The 20,801-nt window shown below is 35.0% G+C and overlaps 1 protein-coding gene across 1 annotated transcript; it reads right to left on the reverse strand.

Moving 5' to 3' along the window:
- Positions 1-269: 269 nt before the first annotated feature.
- LOC135690825 (uncharacterized) lies at positions 270-20,217 on the reverse strand. The gene is made up of 28 exons (XM_089116161.1): positions 20,102-20,217; positions 19,826-19,873; positions 18,523-18,568; positions 17,965-18,018; positions 17,631-17,714; positions 16,405-16,517; positions 15,865-15,916; positions 15,193-15,266; positions 14,562-14,639; positions 14,160-14,198; positions 13,404-13,454; positions 13,078-13,148; positions 12,325-12,397; positions 11,761-11,825; positions 11,280-11,347; positions 10,492-10,587; positions 9,463-9,518; positions 8,888-8,960; positions 8,631-8,778; positions 7,844-7,918; positions 7,410-7,560; positions 6,554-6,598; positions 5,774-6,033; positions 5,014-5,138; positions 3,899-4,138; positions 2,577-2,786; positions 2,099-2,160; positions 270-1,743 (listed from the first exon to the last, which is right to left on the reverse strand). Exons 1-28 carry the CDS (start codon positions 20,105-20,107, stop codon positions 1,573-1,575), a joined length of 2,634 nt encoding a protein of 877 aa, XP_088972287.1. The 5' UTR covers positions 20,108-20,217; the 3' UTR covers positions 270-1,572.
- Between the last annotated feature and the right edge of the window lie 584 nt (positions 20,218-20,801).

The raw sequence follows: 20,801 nt of genomic DNA on the forward strand, positions 1-20,801 counted from the left end.
AATCTAAAGCGCGTGGTCGCAAAAAAATTCTGCATGCTCCGTTCTCAGGGGGCCTCATTTGCTAAAAACTTGACTTCTGGTGTAAAATTGAAGATGGTAAGATCAGCGAAAATTGAAGCGATGATTGACTAACGAGAACATACTCTTTGATAAACAATATTTACTGCGTTAAAATGCCACACACAAAAATTTCATATATCTAAGGCCACGCCCTATTTTGTCGGCAAATTGATGACTGGTACCCTCCTCAGTGAAAGTGTTTAGCGACGGTCCTGGGGGCTGGCTGTTAACATATCTTCTTCGGAATCAAGAAACAACTTTCCATGATTATAATCCTTCAGTGTCTTTGAGGTCGTCTGTGGTACTTTTTATAAACATGTTTAATTTTCATGACAAAAATCTAGTAAGAGCCAGGATCTTCTTGCACGAGAAACTGCAAAAAGCAACTTGTGAAAAAGCACCAAGAATTCAGCAATGGGCCTGTTTTCCTTATGTTTTAGAAGATCACTCCACGCCCCCGCAGCCCCGTTTGCTTAAGCAAGGCCCTTTTCAACGCCCTAGCTAGAGGGAATGGCGCCTGTAGTCCCAAAAAATTTAATTCCCTCCTTTATATAAACAAAAGCTTGCCCCCAAGTTTATTTCCCTTCGAAAAGGCTATGGGTTGAAGGCAGTTATAACTTTGTAGGTCGATTCAACCTTGTAAGATTCTGGCCGCCGCTAAACCGAAATGAGTCTTGAAAATCAGGTCCCAAGCGAAATATTGATAAAATTGAACACATTCAAAGAACTCTAAATCGACAATTAGATGAGCCAATGAATAAAAGAGACAAATTAATTCATATTGGAGATATTGTATCTGGTAAATATGTACATTTGGGTTTACATATAAATAAAATCAACACATATGGTGCAGTGCATTTCTTGACTGAGTTGCTAAATAATTATCGTAGATTGTGATAAGAAATAGCTTTGAGCAGGGACAAAATGGTAAAAGAGTTTCTGAAAAAGGTGTATTTGGGACGTTGGTTATAAAAAAAAATTAAATTTCATCGCCAGCATTTAATCATGAAAAGAATGCTTTAATGGTCGTCAGGAGCATGCCATCCCTGCCTAAAGAAAAATTACCGGCCTCTACAATTCGAAAACACGAAAAACTACTATCTAATATTTCAAAGGTTTGTCAGTTTAGCTCCATAAACTGTCCTTATTTCGTAACATGGCTTCAGGCCCGTTGCTAGCTACCATCTTCAAGGGGGCGAGGGTTTCAAGTCCCATTTGCCGATAAAGTAGGTGAGCCATACTTTATTTGCCTGCTAAGCACCCCTAGATGATAAGAAACTCCTTGTTTTCACAATGGAATTTTTTTCAAGGGGGTGTCACACCCCACATCCCCCCTATAGCGACGGGCCAGTGTGTCTTTAAAATCTACAGTAAATTTCAGGTTCTTGGTCATTTCTTGGAAGGGACGACATCAATCCTATTAAATACTGAAAACCCGTCTCCTTGTTGCAAAGCAGTCTGGTTCATAAAAGCTCAGCCATCCCATTGGTTGCTGCTAATGACACAATAGAGCTACATTAGTTCGTCTTCTAGCGCTCTTCTTTTCTGTTTGGACATAGCAGGTGCAATGACTAGATCATCGTCATCATCATCATCATCATCGTCGTCGTCAGCTGTTGTCTTGGATACTCGTTGCCATGGCGAAGAGGTAGGCCTGGCCGTTATAAGGGGTTTTTCTTGTTTCTACGAGGGAAAAAAGAGAGTTTTATATAGAAAGGAATTGTGCAAATTCGAGTCATAGAAATAACAATGACTACCACGGATGATAAATCAAATACATCCACAAAACCTCATCAAATTGGAGACAGAATAATTTTACAGATTATCGAATATTACAAAACCTTATGCTAATAATATAGTGCTCGTTCAAGTTTTCAAGTTTCAGATCACAGGAAAACAGAAAAGGAAGAAACTTCAAAGCTTTATCATTCTTTTATTTGTAGTTTTGCTTCAGTAATAAAATCTTTGGAGTTGGCTGATTTTCAAATAATCATCACAAAAAATACATTTAGCTACTTTAGAAAGGAAGATTACATACCTTACTGTTCTTTTTGCTTTTCTCTCCACTTGTTGCCCATCTGTCTGCTAATCTCAGCGATTCTTCATGGGAAAAAGGAGTTCGTCAAACATTCACATCAAAAATCGATTTCATAGTACAAGACATTAATAAAATATTCACTAGTTCATCGCAGCCTTCACTGAAACATTCCAACGAACAATGCCTTTTCACTACCCTCGACACCTTCACAAATATAAATTTTATTTTACTTTCTTATGTAATTTCCTTGCATTTTCATATTTCCTTCCTATTAAGCTACCCCTGGACTATGCTGCAAAGTTTTATGCAGCTCTTTTACATTTGGATTAGTAAAAAGGTAATCATTCAGAATCAATTCACTGGACAAATTATATAATTATAAATGTTCAAGAAAATCGAGCAATACAACAGCTACCTCTCTACGTAAACTTTAATTTGCCTACATAAGACAGCAATAATGAGCTGTAGTGATGCATACCCTGTTTTCTCTTATCAAAAGCGCTACTGTTTCCTTTTTGGGTTGACAGTGAGCTCTTCTTCGAAATCATTTCTTTACTCGTGCCACGCTGTGAAGACGAGACCACAATATCCTCGTTTTCACTATCACTTAAAAAGTCAGCGATGTTCGATTTTCTAGCGCTTCCCCAAGATGTCGAGCTTTTCTGTAAGTGACTCAAAGATGGTCGAGCTACAAATGAGAAAAAGTGGTTCTGTTATTGCAAGAAATTAAATGGGTGGCAAAAGAGGATAATTCTTTTTAAGAAAGCATTATAAAACCTATATGCTAGATGTAAAGGCTAGGCTACCTCAGAAAATACAAATAGATTCCTGGTGCGTTGCTGAACAGAGCAAGGCAGTTCTAAACTGGTACTCCGAGTTTCGCTCTAATTGCAATCATCGTGCTAAGTAGCAACTTAGAACGATCCTGTTCTGGAAAAAAATATGTACTGCTCTGGCTTCAAATTTTAAAGTACTTCACAACAAACCGGTTAACAATTACATTCATGTTTGTTTGTTTTGAGAACAGGTACTGGGAACAAGTTTCTGAGAATTCAGCATGATTCAAGAAGAATAAGGAAATCCATGCAAAGAGCAACCTGCTTTATCCAGGGTCAGATTGTTCTGAGTCTTGTTTTAAAGGTGCATAAGGGAATCGTGGGTTCAAAGGTTCTTACATTAGCTTCTTGTCCAAAGCATATATCTTGATGATGAACAAAGACGGTTATGCATGGCAATAGGGATGTCTCATCAAGACAATAGACAAAAACATTATGATTCTCTAAAATAAGTTCTTAAAAACGGGACACTTATAACAGCAGGTAGTAGAGCTGCAAAAAATATTTTCCTTTCTGGGAACCTGGAAAACAGGATAAAAACCTTTCTGTGAGGTGAAAGTATTGTGTAATATAGCTCTCCCAATAGTACGCACAAATTTTTACGCAAGGGTTTCTTATTTGTTGGGTGTCGAGAAAATTTCCAATAAGATATCTTAATTTGGTTGTTTATTACATTTTTTTGTCTTTGGCAAAGGTAATAGTTGCAACCTTACGGAAGATGAATCTAGTTACCTGTTTATACTTATCAGCCAATTTTCTAGCTTTTCATTTTTTGTGATTGTTAATGCAAGAAACAGCTGTCGTTTACCAAGTTTTGCTGAAAATTTTCTACCAAGCGAAATTTTTTTCTGGGAATCTAATTCTCATGTTCGGTTCCGATTTGCAGCTCTGGCTGGTAGGCTCTCCAAGTTCTTCATACTGGGGATTTACTATATTGGAACACTAAAGACTACCAAAAGCTCACCTTGCTTGGGTTCAACCTCCCTTATGCTAGACATTCGTGAATCTGATCTTGAGCCATTTTGGTACGGCTCTTTTCTGTATTGTGACAAATACGCCTGCTCGAAACGCTCGTTACTAGTAAGGCTTGTCATGCTGCCAATGACAACATCGTCATCATCATCATCATCATCATCAAGATTGTTATCAGCATGGCTGTAAGTGTCATATCTCCTGTCACTTCGCTTTCTGCTTAAAGCATTTCCTTTAGGGAAGAAATTTTCGAAATAATTCACTATATGATAGCAAGTATTTTGTTTTTGACATAAGGAGTTTCGTACTTGGACTCCAATGGTGCTATTTTCAATAGGCAAGCTGAACTGATTGGGCAGCCTTTACAGTCGCGCACTCGCGTTTCTGACCGGCCTATTTCAATGCACAATTTGGTTTACATATTTCCGAGCTTTCGATCAGTATGCTGACGTTTTATTCTCTGGCAGCAATGTTCAAGTACGTTTTCAAATATTTGCTTTTTCAAAGCCATAATTAAAGACTTAAATAAAGGGAAATTCATTTTCTGGTAACTTGTATCATTAGCTTTGAGTTTTCGATTTATGTTCTGACGTTTTATACTCTGAAGCAGTGGCGGACACTTGGGGGGGGCGAGGGGGGGCAACGGCCCCCCAATACTTTAGAGGACAATGATATTTTGTTCGAAAACAATGGGAAATGTGACGTCATCTTATTAAAACAATAGGCTTGCCCCCCCCCCAATATATGACCAAGTGTCCGCCCCTGCTCTGAAGAGCGTTAGACGAAAAGCTTAAGTATGTTTCAAAATATTTGCTTTGTTCAAAGACATTTTTAGACTCGAAATACTAAAATGCGTGTTCAGGAATTTGCTAATCTTGAATTTCTGGCTAATCTATTTCCGTGTAGAACATTCATCATTTAAAGCATTATCACAACTACAGGAAAATCAAACGATGCAACTTCAGCATTGCGTCATTTGTAGGTGCAGGGAAAATATCCTTATACTCCATTTGTGCATTTGAAAAAGTGTAAGTATTAAAGTTTCGTGTTAATGCTAAAAATTTCTTATCAAGTTAGTAATAATCTTCAATTTTTCAATTAACTCACTTTCGATAGAAGATCTTGTTGTGTTTTCCTCAGTTTGAAATACTTTGCGTCGCTGAGACATTACAGAGGGTCTTGAATGTGACCGGCTAGGCACTGGTCCCATTGGCTCTCCGGAATCTAACGATCTACAAGTACGATACAATGTTATAAACGCCCAAGACAAAAAGAGGGTTCAGGCAATAAAGAAACATTATAGGGCGTGCTTAAAACTCTTAATTAATCTAATCATATTGCAAACCATAGACCACATAGACAGGCAATAATCCAAATACAGTCCTGTGATGCAGATCTTCAGGTCTTTCTTCACTTTGAACATAGAGTCCACGAGAGCATAAAGCATTTGAAGTAGGTTCAAACCCAGCTGCTGAAACAAGCATATCTGTTCTCTGCGATCAAAGGATCTGCAGAATGCACGTGCGTATCAAAAAGGCTCAGTGAATATGGAGACCGACTTAGATTATCAAGTTGTATGTCAGATTACAGATATTCCAAGCATAACTTCGATCAATGTACAGTCGTAAAATCTCCGAACAAAACGTGAGGAATTTCATTTTCAAATACCTGAATCAACTTGAAACCCTGAATTTCACCACAAATCAGCATAAGGTGAAGGGTTTTGTCCGCTATTTGACTGTACAATCACCAAAATTTGTAGACTGTACAGTCAAATATCATTTATAATAAGAGAACCAACATTTTTATCTTCAAATTTATTCCACGATAAAGTTTCGTAATGATTTAATCTACTAATCGCAACTACCTTCGAAACCTTGGAGCTTCGTAGACTTCATCCTCCGCACTATCCTCGTAACTCCATTGCTCGTTTCGACTCAATGCTTCTTGCCTTGCTAAATGACCCCTAAATGCAGCTTGCAACAATATGACGTCATCTTCATAAAGGCTGCTTGAATCGCTGAGGTCATCTGTATCGCCATCACTAAATGCGTTCATCCTTTGTGTTCTTAACAATCTATCTCTAGCTGCGTGTCCACGGAAGGCTGCCTGAATTGACGAAACGGCCTTTGGAAAGAAAAGCAGAGAGAAGATTACAAAAGCAATCGAAGTTTACATTTATTGCGATCGCGTAAGGTTTCCTTTCATTGCTATCATATAGCATGCATAAAAATAAAACTAACATTCAGCTTTAAGGATCTGAGCTTCTTCGATGACGCTTCTACTTTTAAAACTCCAAGCTTTTATTGTTGGTGTAGTCACTGTCTTTATTATATAGTTCCTCCAATGAAAAACAGACAAACGCCTTGATTAACGAACAAAGACTATCAAAATAACTGATTAGCTGAAAACGATTATTTGGGACTTATCGATTCTCGAGCTATACGCTCATCTGATCTGTGTTGCATCTGATCTGTGTACTTATTCCTATTGCAAAACTATCGGTTATTCCTATTGCTAAACTCTACCCTGCAGCATCGTGAAGGCGAAAGAATGGTCTTATGTTAGACGATTTAGTCTTTTAACAGAACCTTTTTATATTTCCTTGTTTTAAAGCCTTTCCTGCTTCTGTCTACCTTATTCATACCTGATCATAGTTTTCTTCATCATCTTTACCATACCCACTGCCAATCTGTGTGTAAAGATAAAACAGTAAGTTCAAGACGAAGTTTTTATCTCAAGCACTAAGCAATTAGGACAGCTAGCTATAGGGAACAGAATGTAAGTGCACACCCATTTCTGGACAATTTTAGGTGACAATTTTCGACTCGTAGACCTTGTGTCTACTTTTCATACACAAATACCTTAATGACTCCCCCCCCCTCCCTTCCCCCAATACCTGAATAAATTCCCAGTAGAGGTGAAAATATATAAGATGACACTAATTGCAAACAAATTCTAATAAAATGCCGGACTTACATAAGCAACAAAACCTAATCATCATATGATTTTGCTGATTAGTTCAGCAAAAACATCAATCGAGTTACAAAAGCGTCGAATTGTGGAGCCCACTCCAATTGTGAAGGATGTGAATTTTAGATCATAGTATAAAGCTCCCAAATAGGGCAGTCATTTGCCTTAAGTAAAAATCCTTAAAATTTTATGGGGAATTTCTAGAAAATATCTCAGATTCGTAAACAAATTTATTTTTTGCTAAAAGAAAGTCATTGCCACCATTCTCCAAAAAACAATACCTTCTCGATATATCAAGTATGGTTTTTCTGTGTCAACAGTGTCTATGTTTTGTGTATCTAACTGTGTTCTTCAAATTAAAAATTTCCTTGGAATTCTCCTTGATTTTGAATTTCTTAAAAATTTCCTTAAAGATTTCAAAATTTCTTAGCTCACGGACATTTGCTTAAAAGTGAAAGCTTTGATACCAGCAATCATTTAGATATCCCAAAGTTTAAAAGAATAAATCGTTTAAAACTTTCTTGATTTACCTTCCCTGCCCTGTGTTTTTTCCAGTTTCTTTGAATTGTAAGTGCAGCATTATTCTCTTTTCTTTCTCTCTTCTTCCTTTCATCTGAAGAATCAGTGCTTTTTTTCTTTGAGGCTTTCTTACTGCTTGACGTCGATAACACCGACTCACTCCTAAAAAACAGACCCTATGTTTCATTGTCTGGTGTAAGTATGAGTACAGATTGAGTAGCTAAGGCAGGTGGTGTGAAGTGACTATTTTTGTCAATTTAGTCAATAACTAAAATGTCTTCAAATGGAGCTAGCTTGGGGTTTACTCAAAACTGGACTTCGTGCTAATTTGCGTTGTCTTATATTAAATACGACAATGGCAAAAATGACAAGAATGTTGATACTCAATAGCAAATTGCAAATGAGCAGGAGAAATTTCTTGGCTAAAAACAACAAGATAACGTACCGTGATTTTTGAAGGTCCTCTGTCGCTGGTTTTATTGTAACATTTTCTCCTGACTTTACATTCCCTAGCTGTGATCTGATCGAAAAGAAATTGCTATCATTAATGTCAAAATTGACTGTAAAATGCCCTTATCAGTCATAATTGGTCGACTTTCTGTATGGAAAACACAAAAGAAATGAAAAACAGAAGAAAAAGAAAGGCATCGGATGCTTATGCTTTGTAAAAGAGAAGGGTTTAGGCAAAAGCAAAAGCACTCTTACCAAGGAAGATATTTGCAAAAAATTGTTAGAAATTTACACTGTAACCATAAGTAGCCATACAGAGAGAGACAATATACGAGAAATAAACAAATAGGATGATTTGACCAGACGAAACAGGTTTTAGGTAAAGTATGTTTCGAAAATGTTTCTGTGCAAGACCGATTCTGCAAATTTCACCTAACGAACAATATCTGCCAAAAGTCCTTGGAAAACCTTGAGATTTTTGTGAATTTGCGTGTTCCGTGCTATTTCCATATAAAAAAGGATGATGTTACCCCCCCCCTCCCCCACATATAATGTTTATTCGCTAGTTGAAACCCATAGCTATGTAAAAGTGCTTAACTTGTACATGTAGAATCATTCATATTTCCGAGGCACAACATTGTATGAGGGAAGAAGGGATGTTGCAGCTCGTGCACAACGTAAATTATAGCAAGCTTTCCAAGACTTTTGGCAGGCATCGTAGATGAGTCAAAGGTTTTTTTGTAAATTTTAGCTTACAAAATAATCATTTTATCCCTGCAAACCTGTATTCATCAGCAAGCTTTCGATAATGTGTCCTATCCTCTTTCAGCTTCGAAATTACATCTTTCTGTTTGTCAATTTCATCTAAAAGTTCGTGTTCTCTCTCTTCTAATCGCTTTATTTCTTCACCTGCCTTTCCAGGGAATCGTTCTAGAAAGCGAAAACAGCAATTACTTGAGGCATAAACATACGAAAATTCACTTGAAGTAATTTAGATTTTGAAAACATTCGAAAATTTATTAAAAACTTGCATACGTACTTGATTGTGAAGGACTTCGTTTAGCACGAGGAGTCTCCGGGTCTTTGCCACCGTTATCCTCTTCTCTTATTTGCTAGATGAGGAAAATCAAACAGTTTTCAATACGTTGTTACAGTCACTCTAAAAAACATTTTACTGCGTCTAATGAAAGAAAAAACTATTTTTGATTGCAGGCGTCACAAAATGTGATAGAAAACAGAGAGTATTTCACAGAGATAAAAAAATGAAATTTAATTCCTAGCGAATGGTCACAAATATCATAACGAAAAGAAAACGTTTTATTTTTGAAAAATTTAATTCGATAGTGTGATGATGCCGTTTGACATTTCAGTCTCTTCGAACACGAAAAGATTCAATAAAATTCGGCAAAGTCTAACCGAAAGTTTTTTAACGCCCTTCTTTCAGAGGATTCTAAAACAGCCTCTTTAATGAAAGCTCTGCAAATAGAAATCCCATCTTTAAAATCCCTCTTAGGCACTGAATTTTTTTACCTTTAAACGTGAAGCTTTTTCATAAATCTAAATCATAAAGCCTCATATTTTGTTCTGTTCTTAAATTTAAAAACGACCCCTAACCTGTTCAAGCTGAGAAATTTTGGCTAGCAGCTCCATTCGATTCATGTCTTCGACATCTAGGAAACATAGAATAACGTAATAAGGCGGCAAATAACAACGTGATAAAAAATCCTAGATCAATTTAACTAAATTTCTTTGATAAAAAAAAGTTCAACGGGAAGCATAAGTTATTGAGAGTTAAAGCAAGTTGAAATGGAGGTTTTTTGTCACGCTGGGAGCACCATCTGAAAATTCATACAAAAGGAGTAAATTTTACTTTATTACATCGCATCATGGTTTAAAAAAGAAATATGGAGGTGAACAAGGGTTAAATAAGGACTAGGGTATAGAGAATGAAGATCAGACAGTTAGTTGTAAGTAGCAAGGCTTTTTCTGTTAGATTGGTTAGGCACGCTTTACTCTAATTACCTGAAAATAATGCTTTTTGTTGATGGTTTATGTTTGACATAGTTCAATTTGATACCAACTGATCAAGATACTAACTTATGAGCAAAACACTTTCCTTGAAATAACTTAAGGAACCAGTCCAATTACCCTGGGTACCAGAGGCTCCCCGGATTTATGAGGCTCACTCATTTTTTGCCACCACGGTTGTTTAAAATACTTTACCCCCGGATTTATGAGCCTTTGGCACCCAGGGTACAGTTCAATAAGGTGGCAACCGATGGCTGATTACAAAAGATAGGTCCAAATCCCTTCAGTTATAGAACATTGGCAAATTCAAACAGCCACGCGAAAGAATTGCCTTCCGTAATTATAATTGATATGATCAATTTCAAAAGCCATGTTGAAGAAAACTACTAATGTTTTTAAGACGTGAACAGCTTCAGCTGAAATAGTAGTTACTATATCAAAACAGTGAAATAGAAAATTTGTGACACCTGGAACAAGAGGAAAATTATGGTACACCAGCATTTTAATATCGTTGCTTAGGCTTCACATTCTTTTACGATAGTCACCCTACTGAGACCCAAAACAGGCTGAAAAAATCCAAGCATTAAATATTATTATACAGAAAGTCTTTCTCACCTTTTGTTACGTTCAAAGTTTGTAAATTCAGCTCCATTGTTTTTTTCAAATCTTGTTTCAACGATGAATTTTCTAGTATTAGTCTGTTGTTGTCCTCTGCAAAATATCATAAGCAGCTCTTTAGAAAGACAGTCAAACACAACGAGAAAAGTAGCACACAAAAATGATGAAACTTTCTCATACGATGTATATAATATCGATGTAAGATATGTGAATCATATAACTTACATCGATGTATAGCTTTGGTGTACAGAACAGGACGGTTCTCAGTTGCAACTCCGAGTTTAACTTTTAATGCGTCAGGCACTCAATGCAATCACTACGCTTAATGAGAACATAGGGCACATTTGCCTGACGATCGCACTGCCTTTACGGCATCAGGCACTTTACAACAGAAAGGTAGACAGCAATTTTCTTTAGCTTGCATATTATACCAAATGCGTATTCTAATAATTTCCATACACGCTCTGTTTTTCAACTTCACTATTTTTTTACTATGTTTTCTTAATGTATTACCACCTACAGACATATCATTATTAATAGCATCATTATTACTTTACATGGATACAACGTTATAAACATGAGTAATAAACATGGATACAACGTAAGGCATGTTCCAGACACAGCAGGAATGAACGATTGTTGATAAAGTAAATATAAAAACTTAAATGGTTCAGTTCGAGCCATCTTCACATTTTTTGTAGTACCAAAACTTAAAAGATTTTATGATAAAAAAGATGTCATTTTATGACAAAAGATGACGTACTAAGAAAGAAAAACACGTTTACCTGACAATGATTCAACTGCTTCGCTATATCTTTTTATTTTCCCTTCCGCTGTCTTCTCTTTCTTTATTCTGAAAAAAATCTTGTGCCGTGAAAAGAAGGTCCTCTGAAGAGTTAATCAAGATAACAGCAACCTTATTGAAGTATAGTTATGACAGGCTTACAACAACAACCAGAGTGCAGCAATCGAAATTGCTTGGTGAAACAGCAGAAATCTAGACTTCATAAAGAACTTTAATTTAAGGGTTTGAAAGAATCTAAAAAAGCTTAAGATTTCAGTTACGAGCAGAAGGTACAAAAATTGGAGAATGTTATCCATTCTATCAAAGTCAACAAAATAAAAACTTGAAAACGGCTTTGAAAAAAGCAAACATTTGAGTAAACTAAAGCTTTTAGTCTGACACTCTTCAGAGTTTAAAACGTCAGAACATAGATCGAAAACTCTACGCTAGGAAAAATATAATAAAAACTGCAAATTGCATACTCTGACGTAATCTGCAAAGTGTTCGCACTTCGAGGTTCTGTTAGCAATCTTGTCAGCCTTTGAATCTGTAACATAATAACATGTTTGATCGTTTATACATAGATCATAACCATATACTAAATAGTTTCACTCAAACTTCAATCATATCGAATCCTTGTGACTTAATCAATGTGAAATAAAAACAAACAATACATCATTCGTTCCAATATAAAACACAAACAATCTTGAGGCTCAAACAATTTTGATTTTTTAAATTAAGTATTCCAAAACTTTAAAATGTCTATTAATAAGGACAATAAAACCCAAAGTTGCAAAAATTGCAGAAAAACAAGAAGTTATTGTACAATGCCTTCTTAATCTCATTTCCAATTGGTTGGAGATGTATGAGACAGTGATTCTTACGAAAAATAATGAATTGAAATTCAAAAAAAGAATCAACACAATTAGTGACTTTGTAAAAAATCACGGTGTCAAAACATTGATTTAAAAGCAGTAGACATGGATTGAGATGGATATAGCTGAAAATTCTGCCGAAAAAGGTTATGATTCTCTAATATTACTTACCTCCTGATAACACACTTCATTTTGCATCTGGAGTTCCGCCATGTCGGAGTATTGCATGTCATTTTTCAATTTGCTGAATTAGAAGGAGAAAATTTACAAGATGCCGATGAGTTAAATGACAGAATTTTTTTAATGATAGCGAAAAAGATGAACTGTCTAACAGAAAGCAGAAAGTAGACACGGGGAGGAGGGAAAGAACGAATCGAAATAAAAGCATAAAAAATGTTTTCATAAAAAATGGCAAAAAACTAAAAATTGTTTAACATTATTCAAGCTATTGTAAAAAGAAAGTGAGCGAACACTAGACAAAGCAATATTAGAAATTAATGCTGTTGATATTTATTTCAATACGCAATGCTACCGTTTCTGATTGGCCTATTTCGACCCACAATTGGGTAGCTATATATATTTCCAAGAGTTTTCGATCTATGATCTGATGTTTATAATCTGAAGAGTGTCAGACGATAAGCTTTAGCATGTTTCAAAATGTTTGCTTTTTTCAAAGTCAGACTTACTTCTGTAAGGTTCTTGAATACCAGATTAGAATTATTGAGATGTTTAAGAAAAAATGGTAGACAAGTTGCTAGGAATAAAGTATTGAAAAAAATACCGAAAAATCTCTTTAAAATAGAGCTTCTTGCTGTGTTGAACAAGATTTTGCAGTTTTAGTAAATATGTGCGTGACTGAATAAGATTTTTTGGTTATGTGTTGCTGCTTCAGTGAGGTATTAACAAAAGGAGGTATTAACATACCTTAGTTCACTGTCTTTGTTTTTTACGACTCTTTCGACGGAGTGAAGTTTGTGCTTCAAACTTTTTATAACCTTTGCAATTGAAACAAAAACATTTATCAACAAGGATAATCGTAATCAACTCCAACCACAACAAAAATATGTTCAATTATCTACATTCTGGACAGCTAAGACCGATGGAACTGATGAATATAAATACTTTCCTGCTATAGATATCAATTGGCAGAGAATCAAAATACTCACAATACAAATACAAATAGGAATGCTGAAAAAAAGGAAAAGATTTTCTGTACGAAAATATGCGAATATATACAAACAGGATCTTACCGCACTAGAATCTGCCTTTTTGTCGGTTAGAGTTCGTCGCATTTCGTTTGTCTGAGAAGAAATTTAGCAAAAACTAGCTCATTTTATAAACTTTCTGAAACATCTAAATGCTTTTAGAGCAAGCCAGAAAAATCATTACTGATAATCAAAATACATTTCAAATATGTGGCACATCTCAAATGCCTCTTATATCCCCACCCCCCCCCCCCCCCCGGCCTACAGTACCAATAACTTCTAGGGGCTGTCTAAAGTTTGCTACTGTCTACGTCTTTCAGCTGTTTTTGACGTATTTTACATTTATTTCATTGAGATATTTGGGTAAACAGCTATACTGATACATAAGAAAACCTTAAAATAGGCGATAAACACACTAAGACGTTGTATTTTTCAGCTTCACAAGCATTTCTGTACAGGATAAATGCAACGACATTTCATGACGAATGTCTCGAAATAACCAATTGCATCTGCGATGCATTCTTCGATCAACAAATGGGAGTCTTGTGATAGACCTAGCCTTCAGTAGGATAATAAATCTATAATCAGACACGGATAACCAATTAGCTGTTCTTTCATCGATTAATTTCTCCAGTCAATCACAAACACTCCGTTATAACATACACATATACATCATAAACATTTTCATTAGCTGCTAATATGACTTTAAACGAAACAGTTGATGTAAACGAAGTGGTAAACAAAATGGGCTGGTTATTCAATCAGTGCAAAGTAAGAAATAAAATCGAAAAAACTGCCTACCTGCATGTTTGGGTTTATCAGCTCTTCAATTTGACGAGCCTGCATGGCGTCAAAAAAGAAAAACTCACTGAAAATGTAGTAGATAGGAATCGTATTTAATAGATAAAAGACCTATCTAGGCGCAGGTTTCGTTGCTTCAACACGGACTCAAATGATTACAATTTAAGGTTAAACTGATAAAGGATACAACAAGCAACAAGACTGGTCTGCTTCTTGGAAATCTTACTAAATGTCAAAGATTCTCACGAAATCAAATCTCAGGATACAAGCTGATGTTTGCTGTATGGTCCAGAAACAGGTCTAATTTGCTTCTAGAAAAAAGTGTAGAAGAACACTTTCAAGCCCTCCACAAATGATGAAAGTAAATACAATTGTCATTTGCTGGAATTCGGATGCATTTACCTTTACAAAATTGTCTTCTTCCACCTTGTGCATTTTCAATTTGATAACCTCGTTCTCTCTCATTAGCTGATTGATTCGCTAAAAGAGAAGCGAAGAAGAAATATTCGCATGCGGTCCCAAAATAATGTTTCATATATTATATATAACAGATTTCCTATATTAACTTTGTGAGAAAACTTAAATTTCGATTCAAAGCCACAAATCGTTACAAATATTCATAATTCAAATTCATTCGAAGGCATCTATCAAATAACATAGAAATCAAAATTTTGAGGGCTAGTTTCTGAAAAGTAAGCCAGTCTCATTTTTCAAAAGTAAGTTTGTACTCTCAATTGGTCAACTCTAACTTGGTTCTTCAGTGAATAAACTTGACAGCTTTTCGAAAACTACAGGAAATACATAATTATCTCATTTATGAATCTAAAACTGATATTTTCTATCCTGCAACAACTTTAGATAACCATTAAATGACTTAGAAATAATCTCATGGCTCCAAGACTTATAAATCTTTATATTTGCTAGTCACTTTAATCATTTAATTGTTTGCTTGAAATGTAAACACTTAATATTCATAGCAAAGCAATACATCGATGCAAGTAAAGCACCAAACAGAAATATTAAGTTTAAGGACCTTCTTGAGTTCAATGACTTCATCGTAGTACTCCTCTGCAGTTTTGTAAGCCGGGCCATTACCACCCACACGAACTAAAACAGAAACAAAACGAAATCTCGGTGATATCATCTTTTGTAATCGATTTTAGGATGATATTTCACGGATCGAAAATCTAAAATCCTGAAAAAAGTTGAGATTTTGAATTTAAGAAAACATTGAGATTCAAATAAATAAAAAAATATCAATTACCAACCCTTATTTAATGTTTGTATTCTATATTCTATAACTAGATGATATGACTAAAAATACAACACCGAATTCGAGAAAGAAGGCAACAGCTAGACAGTGTTTTTAAATGCTGATTATTAGTCCCTTGACGTCATGAAATGAATTCTTGAATACTAAATAAAAATACTTCTTAAATATATTTAAGGTGTCGGCAACTTAATCTAGCCTCCTTTCCCTGAAATTTTACATACATTAACTTAACTATTCTTTAGCAGCAAGAGGAAACTCCTATTGATTATCAATTGATACCCGTTATAAACCTTCTATCACTAAATATGATTTGTGACGAGAAATACTTTTGGTCATTACGAGATTTACGATATTTTACACTTTGAAAATTCTCGATAAACGATCGAGTTTCTAAGAATTAGGTATTCCAATTTAAGTATACATTACCCTTACCGTTAGTTGAGCTGGCACTCCTAACGTGATTTTTCCCTGGCCTACCCGTCGCCTATGAAAGTACAAAAAACCTAATGAAACAGTCAAGATATATACTTGAACCACACGATTCTACGGGAGTACTTTATCTCGTTTGAAACAGAATTCCATTATTGATTACATCTGTAAGATACGGTATTAAATCCATATATTTTGTAATATGGTTCCGCTGTTTTGAGTTGGGAGTTTTCTAAGTAATATGGGCATTCATTTATGGAAAATATTTCATCCATAAAAGGTGGATTCCATAAAATGATTTGTAACATAAAAAATAAGAAACACTGAATTACAAGAACGAAATTTTTATGCTTCAAACACAAGTGTGTGCAGAAAACATTGGGCGTGCATTGGATAAAAAACGTGAAAGAACTGGCAAACTTGAATAAAAATTTAGTAAGTAAGTAAGCAAGCTACACCAAAAAACAAATATGAAACATTTAAATATGCAGTATGTTTATTCAGAAGATGCTAATACTGCAAAGGAGAATCTCATTGTCTTACCATCAACAGCTGGTCAAGAAGGAACGCACTGGTGCTAGCCATGGCTTTCGACTGGCCTGGTGGGGCCTTTGTTCCATTCCACGTGCTCATGGCACTGCTCTCTGCACTCATACCTATATAGACAAAACTGCCTTTAACTCGAGTCTTTTGCACCGTTTCTGGTTAAGATAACCAAGGATTTTCACCAAAAACAGTAGCCCTGCATTAACAATTTATAATGCACACAAATTTGCTATTTGGGTTCATGTAACTGCAGGAAATGTTCGTTTGGAGTTAACGTTTTTGGTTAGTAATTCATTTAAATGCGACCTTGATAAAATCTGGTTTTCAAAGCGAACGTTGCGAGAAAGAAGCGTTTTATTGATAAGAAAGACGCATTCTCTGATAGAAACATCAATCTCTGAAAATCATCATTTTCATGGTAGGCTATAACTTTGTGGATCATGGTAAACAAAAACATGCTACGATTTGAAAAAGAGGCTGCCAATTTAACATACTATTAGTTGTCCGTTTAAAACGCGTATTCAGGCCCTGTACAGAAAAAAATTACATTCAAGCACAGCATAGTTCATAAGCTGCACAAGGTTCTGTTTCTATGCAAACTATTTTGAAAACAAGCAACTGTGGCAGCAGCGGCTAAAGCCCCTAAATTGTTTTTAAAACTATACTTAAAACAAACAAAACTAATCTTCCTTTAGGGTCCTTTGCATATTTAGCCTCCCACCCAAATGTTTCTTTCTACTCTGTCACTTGTAGAATATGTTCAATCGCTATTGGGTGTGTGCTGTACAAAATTAAAAATGTGTACAAGCTTTTCAAAAAGTTACTGTGCACTAAAATCAAGCAAGCAAGCAAGCAAGCAAGCAAGCAAGCAAGCAAGCAAGCAATGGCAGGCAATGGCAGGCAGTTGGAAAGAGAGGTGGGGAAAATGAGAAAAACTGAGACTGAGATTATATTTTGACTACAATGATAGGACAATTGTCTAGAACATATTTTTGCATGGTGGATAATTCTTTCATTGATGTCTTTACTCTTTTCCCTCCTATGTATTTTCAACAAGTTCTAAATAAATTGGCAAGTTCGCAGGCATCATAATTATAAATCAAACCTGGTTGAAATCTAAACAACCTGAAGATTGGTCAAGAGCCCCTCTTTTGCCATCAAAATCTTAGAAATGTGGTTCTTAAAGGAACTAACAAGCTCGAAAATGATCAGGTGAAGCTTACCATTTCCTTGTCTGATTGATGCAACCCACAGTTCTCTTCCTGTCTTCTTTGCAGTCCCTGACTTGCCTCCAATATAAGGAGATTCTGAAGAGAACAGAGAAATCAATAAATAAATGCTATTTGTCCCTGCTTTTAAGGAACCAAATTGAAGAAACAATAGATCCTTCTTCTATTACAACAGTTCCCCATTAGGTTACAAATTACTGTTCAAATAAGATGAAAGATACTGTGGTGACCTGAAAGCAAAAATATAATTATGGGAAAATTAAAAAAAAATGCTTTATGTATTTCAATCAATAACATTATAGCATGTGTCTTGAAATAAAATTCTTACCTTGTTTTTTTACTTTTGAAGCTCTTTTGGCATTTCCTTTTGACTTTTTAGTCCCTTCAAAAAATATTGCCTTTACCGTCATAAAAATTCTAACAGAATTTAAGATCATTTCATATAGCTTTTGCTGCACTGCCATTGAATAAATCTTATTCATAAGTATACTGGTTTTACAACATAATGCTTCCATGATATTCAAATATTTCACTTCTTAAATTTTTGGAATCCAATGCATTAGAGAAGGAGCCAGAATTTAGGTTTAAATTATAATAAAAAACATGAAAACTGGAACAATCTTAATATTATTTGAATATAATGCAGGGGCAGGCTTTTCTACAAACACATTTTTCTTAAATTTCCCAAACTGAGTCTCTAATTGTTCTTTATAGCAAAAATTTCATAGCACCTTTATTGACAAAAGCTCTGATTTAACATATTTTTTGTTTCTAAATGGGATTTTTTGTTAGAGCCAATCATGCAAGAACTTCATAATAATCTTTCTAGAAAATCAATGTAACTCATTAGAAGTAATGAAAAATCAATGTTACATGGAAAAGTTACCTGGTGGGGGCCTTGGTGAAAACCCACCATCTGAGCCAACACTTCGCTAAGATTAAAAGGAAACAACAAACTGAAAAGTATAGAACTAAAGTATAGAAGCAATTACATAAACCAAAACTAAAGGGCAGTAGCTCCCAAAATGAGTTGGCTTTTGTAATAAATCAAGTAATGGAGGTTTCAGTTGCTTTTTGATCTTGTAAAATCCTATTGTGTAAGGGAGTGCTTATTCATGATGGCTTATTTACGTGTGTGATGACAGGTAGTGTGATGCTTGTTTCATTTGTTAATAAATACCTCTTTATATCTTTAGTGTTTGGATCACCTTTTAGGTAAGCCAGTCTTACTGTTTTGATAATAGAGCATCTAAGAAGGAATACGTCTTTTGAGTATTATCTATTTGGGGCCTAGATTCACATGGATGAATAATTCAGAACCCTCAGAACAATACTCATATTTGCAGTTGATGTCAGATATAAAGTCAATTAGTTGTAGAACTTAATTCATTCCACAACTCACTTTACAATACTTCAGCAATCAAAGCATTTCTCAAAGGAGACTAAAAGTCAGAATCCATGACAAGATATCTGCATTTATAGTGACAGGTCTCCAAAAAATATTATTAAATAACCATATAGGATGAATATGAATTATTTAATAGATATGTACATAATTTAAAATCCATCAAATAAGACAGTATTTAAACATTAACTCAAATGCTTATATTGAAAATTAAAGCATTTTGCTCAATCAAAAAATTAGTGAATGATACAAAAAACAAATAAACGCAATGCTAATTTTGCCAAAGCAAAATGTGAAAATCAGAGGAATCTCAACATAAAAAGTGTTAGATCAAATCTTATAGAAATTATATGAACACTAATCTCTAAATAATTAAATATGCCAATATTGCTTTTACTCCAAAATTACTATGAATAAATTAATGCAGCATTTACCCTCCTTAAATTAGTAAAAAGAATAAATATGCCTACCAGATATTACTTTTGAACATTTTAGTGTTGTCTGCATTTTGAAAGGAGCAAACTTAACAAATAGGCATTTTGTTTCAACTGCTGTTTCCAAATATTGTTAACTGTATACTTAGATACATTATCCCACATTTGCTGGTCAAATTTGCTATAAGATTTTGCCCTTGCCCTCCTTGATAAAAACAATTTCAAAAAAATGAAAACCCTATAACAATTTTGATTTCAAAATTTTTATGATCTGCCTTTCTTCTACTTTAGAGACTACAGTAAGTATATATAACATATTGTAAAATTTCAAGATTTTCAAAATCATTTACCAGAGAAATAACAGAGCCAAAAGATGCCTCAGAGAATCTGTCATCGTCCTAAAAAGAAAAGAGTTGTGCAAATTTGATTAAGTTATGACTCACTTCACCTAAATGTTTCTATTGCTACAAAATTTGATAGTGATCACAACCAAGTAGAGAGAGGGCCTATTTATTGCAACAACAAACTCCATCGACAGACAGAGGCTATGTTGAAGATCGAAAAGGCGGTGTTTTGGGAGTTTCGCCTGGGCTATAGAAAAAGGTTTCGTATCATAAAAAGCTCACCTGCATTATTCAACAAAGTTGTGAACCATAAACAAAATGTTCGCTGCATCACAACCTATCGTAAGGCACTACTAGAATAATGATCAACCATTGTTGCCTAGGCCAAATAACAACGTGCCTTCGCAGTTACTTATAGCGCCGCATCATCAATGGAGAAGTGACGTAATAATATATACAACAAAATTGCAAAGATAAACAAAATTGACTGATTTGAATTAGTTTAAAGCTTATAGTTATAGCAAGGCTATGTTTAATAAATAGGGCTTATGTGGCCCGGTATGCAAGAACAAATCAAAACTGTCGGGAAACAGACAAAAAGAGGCCAAGCCAGTAAATTTGGATTTTGCATTGTGGAGTTTGAATTCAAGCATGCTACCACTAACCAGAGATGGCGCCACCGGGGGTGCTTGAGGGGAGGTGGGCAGGAGCCCCCAAAAATTCATTGAGCCCCTCCGTCGGCACTTCAATTTTTGAAAAATTTTAAGCAATGTCGGCACTTTCATAACTTCCACTTCGTGATCTTTTTTATTTTTTTTTCATTGTTTGATTTTTTTCTCAGTTTTTTTTTCATTTTTTGAACTGGAATTACCACAGTGTAAATGGTGATAAACAGGTCCTTGTGAAACTATACAGGCAATACATAACCAGAAACCAGATGAAACAGTTTCAAATCCAACAGCTCAAAATTTTCCGTCTTTCG

Source organism: Rhopilema esculentum, chromosome 4 (assembly GCF_057945365.1).
Source record: "Rhopilema esculentum isolate cy_ngs chromosome 4, ASM5794536v1, whole genome shotgun sequence".
NCBI lineage: Eukaryota > Metazoa > Cnidaria > Scyphozoa > Rhizostomeae > Rhizostomatidae > Rhopilema > Rhopilema esculentum.